The sequence below is a fragment of the Poecilia reticulata genome, chromosome 14 (assembly GCF_904066995.2).
Source record: "Poecilia reticulata chromosome 14, P_reticulata-male-v2, whole genome shotgun sequence".
NCBI lineage: Eukaryota > Metazoa > Chordata > Actinopteri > Cyprinodontiformes > Poeciliidae > Poecilia > Poecilia reticulata.
In genome coordinates this window covers 14,290,004-14,306,562 of record NC_088843.1, presented here as the reverse complement: position 1 = coordinate 14,306,562, position 16,559 = coordinate 14,290,004, and the positions used below count along the sequence as shown (strand labels likewise).

General features: G+C 40.5%; 1 protein-coding gene across 4 annotated transcripts in view; it reads left to right on the top strand.

Annotated features, from left to right (window-relative positions):
- fgf11b (fibroblast growth factor 11b) overlaps window positions 1-15,332 on the top strand; it is a 37,729-nt gene extending 22,397 nt beyond the window's left edge. The window contains exons 4-6 of one of the 4 annotated variants that reach the window (XR_001777300.2): window positions 8,155-8,353; window positions 8,433-8,778; window positions 14,902-15,332. Coding sequence is in view for 1 of the 4 variants with exons in the window: in XM_017308669.2 (XP_017164158.1) it covers window positions 8,155-8,353; window positions 8,433-8,569 (336 nt within the window). In the remaining 3 variants the exon portion in view is untranslated. Of the gene's footprint in view, window positions 1-8,154; window positions 8,354-8,432 lie in introns of all 4 variants that reach the window. The other 3 variants (XR_001777299.2, XR_014090851.1, XM_017308669.2) reach the window with 3 other exon arrangements.
- The last annotated feature ends 1,227 nt before the right edge of the window (window positions 15,333-16,559 follow it).

Here is a 16,559-nt window from a genome sequence, read left to right as displayed (position 1 = left end):
AGAGGGGACATTGCAGGAAAAGATGTTTTCTGAAACTGCATCTGTTAGATGTGGTAACATAGATGCAGACACATGCATGCACAGGCAAGTAATGGAGACAACAAACCAGGTTCAAACAGAAAGCTTAAAAAAATCCTAGCAAAATGTGAACAAGAACTGGAAAAGTAAAAAAAAAAAACCCAAAAAGAACTGAGATGTCAAAATAACAAAGACACACGCGGCTAGAATGGAAACCAGATGTGGAAAATCCTTACGGAGAGACTAAGAGATGTGCTTAATGAAGGGCAGTGTTATTCATTTGTTTGTGACTTACTAAATATATCATCAGTTCCTCAACATTAGTTTTCATAATACCGAGTCATTTAAACCTTTAGAATCTAATTAATAAGAACTAAAAATCAACTTTTTTTTTTATCAGCTCCAGAAATCTTTTCTTTGCAACCATGATCTGTAAAGAAGGCCTCCTTGCAACTTGTGAACTGATTCCTAGATCTGGAGGATTTCGAGCACCTTGCTGCTATGTTTGTTTTGTCTGGGTTGCAGTCTTCATGCTTTCCATCTTGGGTGATGTATTTTTAGCCCTTTGTTTTACTCAGTCATGTATTTTTTTTTTCCTAGAAATTACCTTATTCTACACAGATGTTCCTTATTATTAATTGCGTGTTTTTCTTTGCTGACTCGTGCGCTCGGCTCAGTTTTGTTGTTGCACTCGAACTTTGAGTCATGCAGATTATGGCTTTTAGCAAACAAAGTCATACACTCTGCGCACAACGACTTCACAGTTCTGCTGTTGTACTCGTCTATTTATTCAATCTTTATTACCATGTAATAAAGTCAATATGTAGAATTGTTGAGGTGAATATTATAAAAGACAAGTAGGATAACCATGAAGGAAAGAAATAAGTTTGGGAACTCAGAGAAAAATGAGACAATTCACTCGACAGAGGTTGCAAAGTTAGTTGAAAAGCTCATTGGGAGAAGACCAGGAATGGATGCTGAAAGGTCTGGACATTGTGAACCTATCGTAGTTTTTGTGTGTCCTTCTCACAGATTCCACCAAACATGAATTGAAACACGTTTTGGTGGTGGTGGTGATGTGGCCGGGGCCCAAATCAAATTCAGCCAAAGGCCCGATAAGACACACACAGCGATGAAAACTCTTAGGTACAACAGGTTTGGTCGTTCGGTGTGTGATGTCGACCCACATGACAGGAGCAACACACCGCTCACCAGCATTCAGATGCGAGTCCAAGCGTGAGTTCAGATTAAACAAACATGGCCGACTGGGAAGATGCAATGGTGATAGTTTGTAAAAAGACATTTCCCACATCCACCAAACCTTCTGGCCCACCATGCCAACATCTTCCGTCAGCCCAATTTTACATCGGAGCGGTGTCGACATTCTTCCATCCAGACCCGATCGCTCTTGACACACCACACACTGAAAGTCATGCCTCTTAAGATTAGCTCAAACCGCATCCTGATAATTGGTGCTTCCCTAACATTGTTGCATAAATCAGCTTATAAATCTTGCCGTGTGAACAAAGACGTCTCAATAAACTAACGACACAAAGCAGACGTACTGAAGAAGCACCAAGCACAGCTATAGTAGAGTGACACACGAAATACAAACAATTTGGAAATATTATGAGGATCTCGTAACTGCTGAACCGCTGGCTGCTGATAACTCTAACAAGCTAATGTCAACTTCAGAGATTGTCCATTTTATGAAGATCAAATCTGGAATTAGGGAGCAACAAGGAAGTGTTGTGCTGCGCAGCAGCAATCAAAGACAGTCGAGGCATAATCCACATGTCAACACAATTTTCACACTTAATAAAAATCAAACATATCAACAAGGAATAAAAGCGTTAAATATTCTGAAATGTGCCAAGCAACGATTAAGAGCTTTAATTCCACTTAGGACAAAATAATGTTTGTACAGATTGTTCCCTATAGTTGGCAACTTGCACCTTAAACTGAAGTGAAGGAGAACAAATTCCTCTAAAAGTCAATGTTTTAGGTTTTAGGGTTTTTTTTTTTAAAGGCAGTTTATAGATGATAAACTCTTCTAGCCCAGATTCACTATTGAGGTTAATTTCTGCCCTCCAACCAACTCAAAATGAAGCATTTATATTTTGAGTGCCAGCTGTACAAAACTCATGTCCACGGGGAGAAACAATATTTTGCTATATGACCATACTGAATTGCTTTCAATGTATAGGAGGAAGATAAGAGAGGCCAAAACAAATGGGTGTTTTCTGCGTTTTGAGAAACGCGGTGTTGCAAGCAGAGGAAGAAAATTGGAAATGTGAAAAGAAATGAAGTAAAAGGGCATAAGAGGGACAAATGTCCTTTCTTTGATTTTCAATGTCTGTACGCTTTTGTAACAAAAGAGGAGAAAATGTGAGCAAGAAAAAAATAATGTGTATAGGTCAATTTGTGATCAGAACAAGAGAACAAAAACAAATTGAGATCTCTTTAGAGTAACGAAAACATGACGAAGGAAACCCTGTATATAAAAGTAGACCTAAGGGATTGCAAGGCTTAATCTTTATGGTACATTCATAATCTTTTTTGTATTAACTTCCACAATTGCTCAGGGCTATATTGGAAAGTGGTGCATGCAATTTGCTGAGACGTGAAATAACTAATTGTCCAAAAATAGACAGGATTCTCTAAAGTTTCAGAAAACTTAAAGCTGAGGAGCTTTTTTTGTTTTTTGTTGGTAAGGAGTAACATCGGTCACTGTCAGCTCTGAACAGAAGTGTATCGACAGGGATCTTCATCTAGCAATCTGCAAAGCTGAGCAATAAGTCTCGGCACATCATCATCCGCTCGGCTCACGTCTTGAGAGCACAATTTGTTTTACGTAGCGCCAGGGACCGGAGCAAACACGCGTGGACGGTATTAACTCCCAGTTTCATCCTCTGCAAAGTCCTCATAATAAGCACATCTCAGCCCCGCTGACTTATGTAACGTGGCGTGTTATTGTGCGTCTGCATGTGGCTCAACGGCAACACCATCATCAACATGCCCTTCTGGTGGCGTCCCTCTCTGCCCGTGTGTCTGCGTAACACGGGAGGAGGAGGAGGTAGGGGGGGGGGGGGGGGGGCTGCTCCCATCAAGCTTTACATGAACGAAAGAGCAGCTCCGCTCTCCGCAGTAGAAACGAGACGGCTCGGTGCAGCTGGGCAGATTTCACAGCAGCAGCTCCCGGATTACTTGAGGAGCTGACGGGACGGTCAAACACACACACGCACACCCCCCCCCACACACACACACACACACACGCACACACACACGCACACACACACACACACACACACACAGAAAGCCTGTGACCCCTGCTGTCCGCACAGGGGACTGCAAATAACTGCTCATCTCGAAAGCAGAAACATGTCCCTTTGAATTGGAGAAGCAAGGGTTGCATTTTTCAGGGCGTATTTACATTGATTTCATGCTAGCATGGTGAAGTCAAAGTAAACAAGATGTAGAACATCGGTCACACGCAACACACTCCCGCCTGTTTATTATACACTAATTAGGAAAAGATGTCAGATTTTTTTGGGGGGGGAAATGTGCCCTGTCCTTCTCTGCTAATGGCGCTTTGTTGGTAACTACACTTTCCATTGTATGGTGCGAAGCTTTCCGAAGCAGAATAGATGTAATCAGACACAAGGGATGAAGAGGGAGGTGGTGCGTGTGGGCGGAGGGGGGTCGGGACGATACTCCGCATCACAAAAAGGTTCTTCCCGTCTTAGGGATTCTCAGCACGGACGACAGATATTACCTTTCACATCTGCTGTCATTCAAGTTCATTTTTAGCTCCAGGCATACAGGAGGAAATACAGTGGCTTACGCGAGTCACTTTGAAGACAGAGGTTTTTGATTCATTTCTATTCCAAGCAGCCAGAATTTATATTAATTTATTCCTTCATCCCTCATCTGTAAAAAAAAAAAGTGTAACTCTTAACATAATGTCAGCGGGAATTCATCTGAGCCAGTTTGAGGGATATCCTCATTGTGTGCTTTAAGGACAATTATTCTGCTTGCTATAGGTAATTGAATGCGATACTTAGGTAAAAGAGCAGTGCAGTAGGATTGCGTTGTGTGCTTTCAGGAAGATACGTTGATGAATTTTACCAAAACAAGTTAGGGATGCAACGCAACGACTCATGAGTTAACCTAAAGTTGATTGATCTTATCGATAGATCAATAGATAAGCTGCTACTTAAAAAAAACAAAACAACCCTGAGTTTTCTCTTGTATGAAGAGGGTCAACCGTCTTTCCATAACATAAAGGGCAGCATTTTAATAATACGCTGGATTTAAAAAAAAAAAAGTAAAAATACAAATAAATTTTAAAAAGCATTGTGAAACTTAAGGAGATGGTTGAGTGTCTATATTTCAACCACATAAATGGCGTTTTATATTCCGCATTGAACTCTGTTAGGACCGTGGCTTGGACCCTTTCACTTTTCCCTTCTGGTATGGTCCTGCCATCTTTATTTCTGTATCATCTGGCTCCAAGGATGACCACTGGAAGAAGGTCAAAGCGGACATTATTAGTTAATTGATTGAAACAAATTTTAATCTAATAAATTATTAATCAACAATCATAAGTCAATTAACTGTTTGCACCCCTAACCAAAAAGGTTTTTTTTTTCCGGCTTTACAATCGTCTTAAGTTGGTCTTTGAGTGAGAATCGGGGGAGCAGCTCGCCATGACATCACAAGGCAACACATAGACACACAAAAGACAAACAAACTTAATTCCATTTAGTCTATAAATATTTCACCGACTTGTAACAGAATTAATTCACTTACAAATTTAAAAGGTGTAAGATGTACACGATTTGTCAAACTGAATTCACTCTATTCTGTTCTTTCAGTGAAATGATTGTAGAGCATTACACCATGGTGTCTTGGGAGAGATGTTCTAACCAGAACTTCTTTCTTTATTTCTTTCAGTTTTTTTTTTTTTTTAATAGGTTGTGCTTAAAAAGTGTCTTTTTGTCACAGATCTACATAAGTGTTGGATCCCGGGCCCCCGGGGGCCTCATTGCACCAGCACTCCAGCTCTCAGTCCCAGCATAGAAGCAGATCCCTCTTTACTTTGATTCACTTCCTCATCCAGAAACCCCATTCAGTCCCCTCTGAGTGATCTTCTGCTCTCCTTCCTGTTTCTCCTACCTTTCCCCTCTGGCTCCTGCGCTTCCTAATCCTCTTTCTCGCTCTGGCGTGATTAATAATGAATGAAGCGGATCATCTATCGATCCCATCCTCTGTGTTAGCGCAGCAGAAGATATCAAACCTGTCAGGGGATCTTTATATAGCTCTGCCATGTGAGGGCAATGATGGCATTTGTTGGGTTAAGGGTAGTTTTTAAAAAAAATTTTTTTTATCTTTTCCCCTCAGTGAGAGGAAAGAAATAACTGGAGAGCGGACCTAAAGAAAAGGGATGCTTCCTTTTAGAAGGAGAAAGGGAAGATCCGTGATAGGTGTGAAACTGGCATCTCGGTCTCCTTCCGGCTCTTTATTAAAGCTTGTCTGTAGCAAGCTGCGAGCCTCCAGGCCTCCCGTGTTGTCCCGACTCTCCGAGAAATTCTGTACTCAGCCATTTCTGCCCTGCTGCTCTTACTTAATCAATCCAGCAGATTGGCTTTGCTCCCTGACAGAGGAAGGACCCTGTCGAGACCCTGATGGAGGCTAAGAGAGATGTATGTCTGTCTCCATTGGTTAATATCACCGGTCAACATTATGCAGGGTTCGGTAGCCGTTATGTTGAGGACAAGAAAAGGAGGGGGGCACAGCTGCTGGAACGTGATCAGTTACTGTGACTGGATTTGGTCCAAGTTCTGCTAACTTGATTTTATTCTGCCTCTTTACATTTGGCCAGTAAGGCAAAAAAAAAAACCTGACAGAACCCAAGAGTTAGTTTTCTATTAATTCTCTTTTGGGTGACTGGAAAATGATGGATTTCAGTTGCGTGAAGTTGGACTGTGCATCGAGGTGGTGCAATCCGAAGACGTGCGGGGTATTCTAAGGCGGTCATGAGTGTGACCGCGCATGCAGCGACGGTTTCCAAAATGGAAAATGTCTCTTGCCCAACAGCACCGCCCTTCCGCCGCATCTATGCTCCTCCCGCGATGGATTAGATATATGGTGAATGGAGTAAAATTTGTTTCTGAATACCGAACGGAAGTGCAGCGGCCCGCAGTCATTTTAATTTAAACCAGTGTCCGAAATCACGAGCCACCAGGCTGTGCTTTAAACCAACCTGCCAAGTGTTTTAATTTCAGTCATTTACATCAACATTTACTGTTCTGGCGTCCGTCCAAAGCTGCTTAAAAAGGGACAATGCAAGCCAAGACCAATCAAGGATACAGCCCAGGATATGATTCATGGATCATCTTAATCAGCTAATTGAATTGGGAACAACTTTTTATAACCAAATGATTATGTCAAAATATGCAAATCACGATTGTAAGGAAACGTACTTCCAGAAAGCTTTGCTCGGTTTTCTTCTTCGTGAGTCATTGAAAGCATGTCGATATGATGAAAACTTTACGAGTATCGGGAATGATTATTAATTTCAGCCTTATTCATTAATATTTTCTACTTTGTGCCTCATGTGTATTCTGTCAGGCACAAAGTTCAGGCTAATCAGGGTTTTTTTTTTTTTACCTGATTAAAAATTGCACTGAAGATAATTTGTGGTGCACAATGTACCTACAGCCTATTCAGTAAAATAATTAACTAAATTCATCCAAAAATATATAAATAAACCCCTAAAATGTGCAGAAATGTGAAGCTATTCCTCATATCTTTACATTTAGCGAGGTTCATGTTGGTAGCAGGGCGTTCAGAACTGGGCCCTCCAACTCCAGTCATGTTTAGTCCACTTTAATTGTTTGCCTAGAAACTCTGGTTTGTTTGAAAAGATGTGAAGGTGTAACCAAACTCTGACCAAAACAGAGAATGATGGTCCGCCTTAAAATGGCACGTAGACAGTAGAGACAGCCTAAAATACCTTACCTGTATGGAAAGCCAAACTTGCCATGATTCAATAAATCAAGAAATGCCCAAATAATATATACATGTGGACATTTTAAATAAAACTTGAGATGCATGTGTCAAAAAATATATATAACATATCTCTATTTTAATAAACAACTACTTTAACTTATCTGGATTTTTATGAACAGTTAGCTTCAGCCTCAGGGAGTCTTTAAAAACAAAAAGCTGTTTAACTTTGACACAACTGCAGCTGTAGCAAAAAACAAAACAAAAAAAATCCAGCTTTAATTTAGATTTGTATGCAGTCACAAAGACACCAATTGCTTCCATTTCTTTAATTAAATCCACAAACCATCCCAAAAAATGGTTTGTAGACTTATATAATTTGGCAAACACAAAACAGCATTCTATCACCAACAGGATGTTTCCAAAGAACCATTAGTTGAAAACTTGGCATACAGTAAATGATCACCTCTCAGATTCTGCATCAGCTTTCTGCTGGACTGCAGCCTACTTATAAAGACATAACTTTCAGACCAGATTTATCTGCTGTAGATTGTTTTTCTAAAGCTCCATATTTTGCATTTGTCTGTTTTCCGCTTTTCCGCGTTCCTGCTTCTTAAAAGCACATACTGTTTAAATAAGTGAACAGAAATGAAAATAAGATTGGGAAGGAGGCAAAGTTTATGGGGTTTGTTTGAGAAGAATAGCGAACAATTTTCTTCACAAAGATCCACTCCGTCGTAATATGTGCAGTTGAAACGAGGCCAAAGTGAAAAAAGAAGCTCAAAATGAGCGTAATGACAACGTTTTAGTGATAAAATGGAAAACTAACCGGACCAAGACGTACAGAGCGGGTAGGAAAGTTTCAGTTGGGTATTTTTCTGCTGTGTGCGAGAAGTTTGTATGATTTTAAAATTTTGCTTGAGAAGGTAAACTAAGGGGAGATGAATAATTAACACTAAACAGCCGAACTGAGACTCAAAGAAACTACAAAACAAGTTGAAAAGAACAATGCTACTGTACAAGAGCTCAATGCTAGTGCACGAAGAACAGAATGCAATTCAAAGAAAACATCCAGGTTTCTTATGACCTCTCCACACGATTTTCCTTCCTTCTGCTTTCGTTTAGGAACACTTCACTCCCGAGTGTAAGTTCAAGGAGAGCGTGTTTGAGAACTACTACGTTACGTACTCGTCCATGCTCTACCGCCAGACCCAGTCCGGACGCTCCTGGTACATCGGCATTAACAGGGACGGCCACATCATGAAGGGCAACCGGGTGAAGAAGACCAAGGGGGCCGCACATTTCTTACCGAAAGTCATAGAAGGTTTGTGTCTTGGATGTTTTTTTTTTGATTCTTGTTGCAAGTATGTGTTTTTAACACACATCGCTATTTCTTAACACAGTCGCAATGTATAAGGAGCCGTCGCTGCACGAGCTCGCCAGCGAACCGGTGAGTCCTCCTAGGAAGACAGCGAAGACGTCAGACTCACCGACGCTCAAGAATGGACGGAAAGAGTCTCCCCAGGCGGACGCCTCATAGCACAGGAGATCGAGGGTGGGACAAAAGGGCGGAAGTGACACTGGGAACTCAGTTGCCCATAATGCACTGAGTGTGGCTGAGGAAACAGCACCTGCCGGCCACCGTGACCCAGAGTTGCGCTTCCTGATGCTGAGAGTTAAAGAGCCAGCAGAAGGCCTGAGAGAGAGGAGTCCCCGCCCTCACCTGAAGCCACAGAAAGAAAGCCCCGGGTTTGTAACAACCCACCCAACTTCCTCATATATGTGTCTCTCTCTCTTTCACTATGTCTCCTGTGACGTCATAATTCACATGTCTCTTTATTTTCCTACCAGACTCAAGCTTCTTTTTCTATTCGCTCTGTTGTGCTCAGTGTTCAACCCTAACAAATTTCCCTCCTGACTCAGCGTCATAATCCTAACCCATGGGGAGATCCTTTTGAGCCTCAAAGTTGGTGACAGCGTGGTTCTGCCTCACCCGAGCTCTCCACCCACCATCTGCCCACCAGCTAAAGTAATAACCAGGGTCCTCTAAAGCTTAAATCGAGATGAAACGGATCAGAGGGGAAAGCAATCAGCAGGAAGCCTGAGTCAGGTCATACCAGCACGCCAACGTGAGCAAAGCAAGTTTATCGCATCGAAAACTAAAACCTGTTGTCAAAGGTTGTTTGTTTTTTTTCTTGTTGTTTCTGTTTATCTTCTAAAAGTTCAAACTGATGATGACTTCAGCCTGTCAAATGTAAGACAGACGATATAATTGTTGTGTACTCGAGTTAAAACAACATAAAAAGGTGCTATAACCAATCCCAGTCAGACAGAACAAAAAAAATACAACACGAACAAAATAAAGCAAAAACTAAAAACATGACGAAAATGTAAACAATTCAATTAGTATTTCTCAAGGAAATTATATATATATATATAAAAAACTTAAATTCAGAGAAATAATAAAAGAGGAAAACGCCGTCCTTCCTGTGATCGCTACCACACCATCGCTAATTACAGCGCGCGCTCATCAAAGACAACAAACGAGCAACCGTCCGGGACGCAAAGTTAAACCCGGGGCGGATCTGAGTTCAGACGCATGGAAAAAGGTGCAGTAATGTATACTTCAGTCAGCATCTGCTGTCAGCATAAAACCAGGTTTGAAGCCCAACATCAAAGCCACGCAGCCTATGAGCCGGAGCACTTGTTATTCCGAGGACGTCTGGCAGCTTATCCACTCACTCGCTTTATCAAATCACCTTGGAAGAATTGCCCTGAAAAAAAAAAAAGGAAAGGGGGAAAAGAAAAAAAGATGGAGTTGTCTGAGTGAATGTCCTGGCGTGACAGTGTTTTAACCCCAGCGAGTGGATTGTGTGTAGATGGACAGTAAGAGTGAATGAGAGCTTGAGCAGGGGGATAGATGGAGGAAATGTGGGGTAGCATCCTCTGTGTCCTTCACACTAAGCTCAGCGTTGTGTCTTCGATACGTCGGCTCCTGTGAGTAAGTGATACTTCATCTGTCTTGTGAACCATTCGCAGTGACTCTTGTCCGACGCACGATTTAAAATAGCATTGTTTCAGGTCCGCCTCGGCGCATCACACTGAGGATGTATTTCGTTCAATTGAGCAACTTTTCTTATATTTTTTTAGGCGCTTTAGGCTATAAAAGCAGAGTCATCAGCAAATGCTTTTGCACGACATTCACGCGAAACCTTGTTTTGCCAGGAAAATTGGCGAGTGGAAAGTGCAGAGAAAACAAACACGAAAAAGATGCTCGTTATGTGTCTAAGGTGGTAAATGAATGTGATGAAGGGTTACGGAATGTGACATAGGAGGCTTATGAATGTGCACTACACAGGGTGAAAGCAAGTCTGGAATAAACAAAAGGGAAACTGCAAAAGATGTATTGGCGGTTCGTTGGGAAGCCTGAAGGATTAGCAGGTGCATTCGTGGGGAATGTCGATAAGGAAGTTATGCTGCAGAGGAAGCAGAGGAGGTTCGACTTGCAGCACGTAGATATGACAATGAACGTGAGACAAGACAAAGAGGCACTGCATTCAGTGTATGACACGGAGCGTAGTCGGAGAGAATTAGTCGAAGGGCTTCACTCAACCCTCCCCGTTTGCGAAGTCTTTGCATTTTTTGGGAGTGTTTGCAAGAAAACAGTCCTTCGCTTAGCACTGGGATATTTTAACCATGTGGCAAATACAGCGGCACAGACCTTTCCAATCTCTATTTTTGAACACAACTCCCTCTCCCTCTGGGGAATTTAGCATACTCAAACTGAGTTCTAGCTGTGCATCACCAACCACTGTATAATATCAAAGTGTTCGCACAGCGGTTAGCTCACGGTTGTATATTTCTAAGATGCCCACAAGCTGGAGATATGAAAGTATTTGGAGGCACAAAGCAGTGACATCAAAAGATTCTTTTAGAGTCAAAATTTTACTCTCCGTGCATACAGAGTCACTACAACGATAAATATGATAATTACATACACGGAGTAGGGGGTTGTTTACAATTTGCTTTGCTTGATAAGGTGCAGTTAGCATCCAGCTAATTCTTTTCTGTTCTTTTTACATTAACTCTGAGTTATTATGGATCTCAGCGTAGGATGATTAAATGAATTTCATTTCAGTTAAGTTATATGTTTTCTTCCATATAACTTTATATAACTTTCAGACTCAGAGCAAAGATGTGGAAGCACATGGGTGCTGGTCATTTCACTCCTTTGCCACTTTTGCAGTTTACAAGGGTTTTTCTTTGTGTGTACTGCCAGTTACCTGTAAAAAAATATGGTCATAGGACTCCAATACTCTGCCACAGGGAGCTCACTTTGATTCAGTTTCATTTGATTAGGGTGTATAATATAGTCAACTGGTCAAAACAGAAATTAGAGTTTGTTTTAATATCGGTAATTTATTGTTTTCAGTTTATTGTCTTGTGCTTGAAAGTTGAGCGTTTTATATAATTTAAAATATTTTTTAATGAAGCAGTTTTCTTACTGGTAGGAAGTGGAAAAGGTGGAGGTAGGAAACGGGCCTTAAAATTGTCAAAAGAGTGAATTGACTCAAGGTAATAAAAAAAAAACAACTTAACAAATATGGTTGTAATTTCTCTTTAGAAGGGAACAATTGCCAGTTGTATTAGGAATAAAAAGCTTACAGCAACTACAAAACCACACCCTGTTCTTACTAAACACAAATTGTTACATTAGCATGACGACAGGTGTGATGACGCCCAACTTTATTATTACACTTGTAATTATGAAAAACTGGAGAAATTTACTCATTTTCTTCCCAGTAATCGCCTAAGTGTGGCCAGCCATATTGGATTTTGGTGGCAAAGTTGATAATGACATAAAGAATTATTTTAAGTCCAAATTACAAGAAAGGTTGAAATTGGTTTTCATGCAACTTAGGAATTTAGAATACAATGTGAAGTATTTGCTTCATGGTTACTTAAATATCTGCCTCACCACAAAAACTTGTGTGACATATATGGAGGAAGATCAGGGGACTGAAAAAATCTTTTCTCAGGTGCCTGATTAAACTCAGAATTACGAGATTAAACTCATATATCCCTTTTCATAGCCCTACTCGTCTTTCGAAGATATACATACTGCCTTCTAACAATTTTAATGGCTCCACAATTGTATACAATTACAAAACTTCTACTTAAAATGTATTGCCTACAACGAAAGAATTTGCATGCTCTAAAAGAAAATTATGCGTTCGGATATTTTTAACACTTATGATTTGTCACACTGAGGACAAAAAATACAAAACCTTCAATATCAGTGGTGTGAAATCGCACAGTTTCTTCTTCTTCTGTTTTTGGAATTGGCACACTATCACCACCTGTTGGGAAGAAATGAAACTGAAGTTAGTTGAATGCTGCAGCTGACCCTAAAAAACAAGGCAAACAGGTACGTGAGCACGCCCTTAAAGCGGCGGCGGCTTGGACGTGCAATTACTGGGAAGCATGCCAAACCCTAAAGAACAGCGAGTCCTAAACTGTGCAAGAGCGAAGAACGCGGCAGTAAGTTGTTTATCGGTGATTTTGTAAGTAGACAGACGGCAACAGAGAATGTCAGGAAGACGAAAAGAAACTGAAAGTAAGAGAAGAGAGAGAGAGCGTTTAGGAGGGAAAAGGTTGAAAGTTTTTAGATGGGATGGTGTTGTAGGTGAGAAAGAAAAAAAAAAACCAAACAGCTGGAGTATTAAGACGATATTTTTGGTTTGACGAGATCTGACAGCGAAAGTACATTAACTGGACGAAAACAAACAGTGAGGTGTTAACAAGGAAAACAAAAACACTTTAGTTCGTATGCCCACACATGAGCTTTTCATCTCCTGAACAGCAGCATCTACACCCCATTAACTCTCTCTTCCACATTATGTTGCCTGTGTAGGCGTATACTTACAGCTTCTTTATAAAGCTCCGTGTGGTTGCGTGTTTGCGTGCGTCAATGAGTAATGGGAGGACGAAACAAAAAGAAAGGGGGCACAAGAGTGAGGCAGTCATCAACAGATTGAATAAAGCAAGAAATGAATAAACTCCAACTCAAAAAGCAGCAAAACATTTAATCAAAAGTGAGTTTCTTTATCTATTGCAAATTTTAAAAAAACAAAACAAAAAAAAAAAAAACAGATGGTGGAAAAATGTTTAAAGATTTCAAAATAGGAGCATGTTGCACCTTAGAAGAAATGGGAATTACTTAAGCTATCTGAGGTTCAACTCATCACCTCGACAGGGTTCTTAAAACATTTTGACTTCATCACCGTACGACGGGACTAACGGGCAATAATGAACGCCACACGGCGTCGATTCATCAGAGGTGCTTGAGAACCCAAAGCTGTATTGCACTGAACAACCAGAGAACCTTTTTAAAAGACAGTCAGGTCTTTGATTCGAAGTTCATCGAAAACAATCAACCCGACGTTCCGATCACACAACGTTGCGTCAGAATACCGCGGTGCTTTTGGTGCACCTACTGAAACCGGTGTCAGCTATGCATGTTTTTGATTTCAAGCACTGAAAAAAAAAAAAAAAAAAAAAAAGAAGACTGTTAATGTTCTCAAGGATCTTTTGGGTGAGTCGTTCAAAGCTCATGAGAAACCATTATGCCCGGATGTACCGCGGGGCACTTGTGATTAAAAAAGCAGCTCATCTCTGTGGACACATGGTCCAATAGTCACTTTCATTAGACTTTTGCAAGAACTTCTGTCACAACGCAGTTCAGTTACAGCGTAAAAAGTATGTGCGACTACAGCTCCCTCTAATGGCCTAATTATGAAAGGACGGGTTCATTTCTGTTGCACTGAGAAATGTCTGTCATCGGAATTACACACAAACAGAGCAAGTTTGACAGCGTAACATCAAAAAGTCATGTTGATTTTAAATCTGTCCAATAAAGCCACTTGATTTCATCCTAAAGTGTCACTAATGCTACAAACAGCAGTTATTTACTGAAATTTAGGAGAAAACTTCATGGAAGAGAGAAGTGAAAGGCAATGTGGAGAAATGCCCAGCAAAAATGATAACATTGTATGGTGACAAAAATACTTAGAGGGCAGATAAAGCCAATTAAATGACCTGGATGTCAAAGAAATAATCAGTCCTGACACATTGTCACGGGTGGTGTAATTGGGAATTTTAAATATTCAAAGTCGTAGATGAGACTTTGCTGCAGGTTTGCTTCTGCTTATTCTTGTAAGTGTACTTAGGAATTTTCAAAATGTGTGGAATCTCAGTTTGAGATAAAAAATTTTAAAAAAGCGTGCTTCTGGGCAACAACATCTGTCCTAATGTGTAAAATGAATGGACTGCTTGTTCTGTCAATAATACAGTGTTTGTATATCTGGTGTGCTTTTTCTCTGTCTTTTTTTTTTTTTTTAATTCTCTGAAATGAGCTTATGCGTGTTGTCATTTCTGTTAAAAGGTTGTTTGTTTGTTTATTTGTTCATTTGCCTCTGGTAATGCAAATCTCTCAGCGGAAGGCAGGAAAGCTGCTCCTGTTCGGTGCGTTCCTATCATTTATAAACGTGTTTAATGTGTTCGGTCAGCACTGTTGTATCCACAATTGTATGAAATCCTGAGCGAAGACGAATCCAAAGCGAGTTCCGCCGCGTGGGTAAGCTGTGTGTTAAGTGAGTGATGCATTGTTGTGGGGGCAATGCTTCGCCTCACTGCGGGCGTTTGCCCTAACGGCCCCCTACCCTCACCGCCCCCCTTACAGACGTTTGACTTCTCTCCCGCTCTCTCAGACCGATCGTGTTGTCTTCCAAAAAAACACTAACTCCTACTTTTTTATTCAACAAACCAACAAAGAAAGCCATGACATTTGTTTTGTTTTTCCTTCTTAAAAAGGCCTTGGCTGTGGTTAGAGATGCTAAGATGCTTCGCGAGTGTAACCAGGGATTAAGCCACACGTTGGACTGCTCTCGCCAAGAGCCCAAAGACACGCCAACGATCCTCGTGCACCGGCTTTCTTGAACACTCTTCAGTGAAAGAGAAGCAAAAACCGAAGACCAGCAATATGCAACAAGAACTACCAGCCTGCACTCAAGGAGATCAAGCAAACCCATAAGGCTATCTAACAATTTTCCAGACTCTGTGTTTTTTTTTAAGCATGCATACTTTGGCTCTTTAAGGATGACTCCCTCTCAGTATCTACAGAGACAAGCCCTCGATTCACCCTCTCTCCACTTTGACCTGTGTACATTTCTACAACCTCTACACGAATTAAAGGGAAATGTCTTATTCTGATATATTAATCAATAAATTAACATATATTTGTATGATTGTAACTTTTTGTGATCATTTTTTTTTTGTCTTATTCTTTTCGGGGCTTTCCTAACATTTTATTAGTTTTCCCTGCAGCCGAAGAAATAAAAAAAAAGATATAATCCAAGAGTCTAATACTTCTAATGGGAAGAGAAGGGAGATATATCTGTAACAGAGGTGGGAGATGCCAGCTGACCGATGACAGGCAGGTCAAACATTATTGTTTGAATTTTCAAAAGGTCACCAAAATTGTACTTTCATGTGATTCTGGTCCATTTCAGGGGGATACAGAACTAGCAAAGCTGGTTCTAAAAGTCTTAACTACTGCAGCAGGTTAGGAAACATTAAATGGGCACAGAAACAGAAATATTTATATAGTATTGCTCTTAAGAGTGACTGATACATTAGAGAGTGCTATACTTTAAGCAGCTTTTTTTGTTATTATAATGATGTGATGATGACTTCAATACTCACAAAACACATGGAGACACCTGGAGGGTTTCCACACTGAAGTATTTTGTGAAAGGGGTTAAAGACATTTTTATTGGTTTTATGCATATGTTGTTTTTTTTTTGTCGTTTTGTAGCGTAGATATTTGAATTTGTTCATCTCTGACTTCTAGTCTGGCCTACACAAAACTTTACTTCCACGGTGTCACGACAAATGAGAAATATGTAAGAGCTGGGGAAAAAATGGCTTTGACATGAAATATTTCCCTAAAAGCATCTTGAAATACTTTATATAACACAAACTAAACGCATCTGAGTTGGAAAAAAAAAAAAAAACTAGGTTAATGTTTTCAATTTTTGACTTCAGCTCTATATTTTTTCTCTGAAAAAAAAAAGTGTTTTGTGGGGCTGTCTCACACTTAAAGCATGCAAACATAAAACATGAAGGGGCAAAAACACGCAGCGAGAGGCAGGCAGGCTCAATGCCTCTAGCTGTATTTGTGCCAACAGGTATAAACCTCTGGCAGGTCAAAACACCTCTCGTGATCCCTAAAACTGAGCCGAGTTATCCAGGGATCTGCAGGGAACCGCAGATCAGCACGCTCTCACAACTTCTACCTGTTTTAAAAAAAAAAACATCTGCCATAAGAGATTAGGCAGAGAATAAGCGTGGATTATTTCAGAGGCCTCACTGATGCATCGCATGCCGACAACATCAACACGGATAAGAAGTACATAATGTTGACATTTCCCTGCATACATAATCTAATACACAGTAGCACTGTTGTGTTG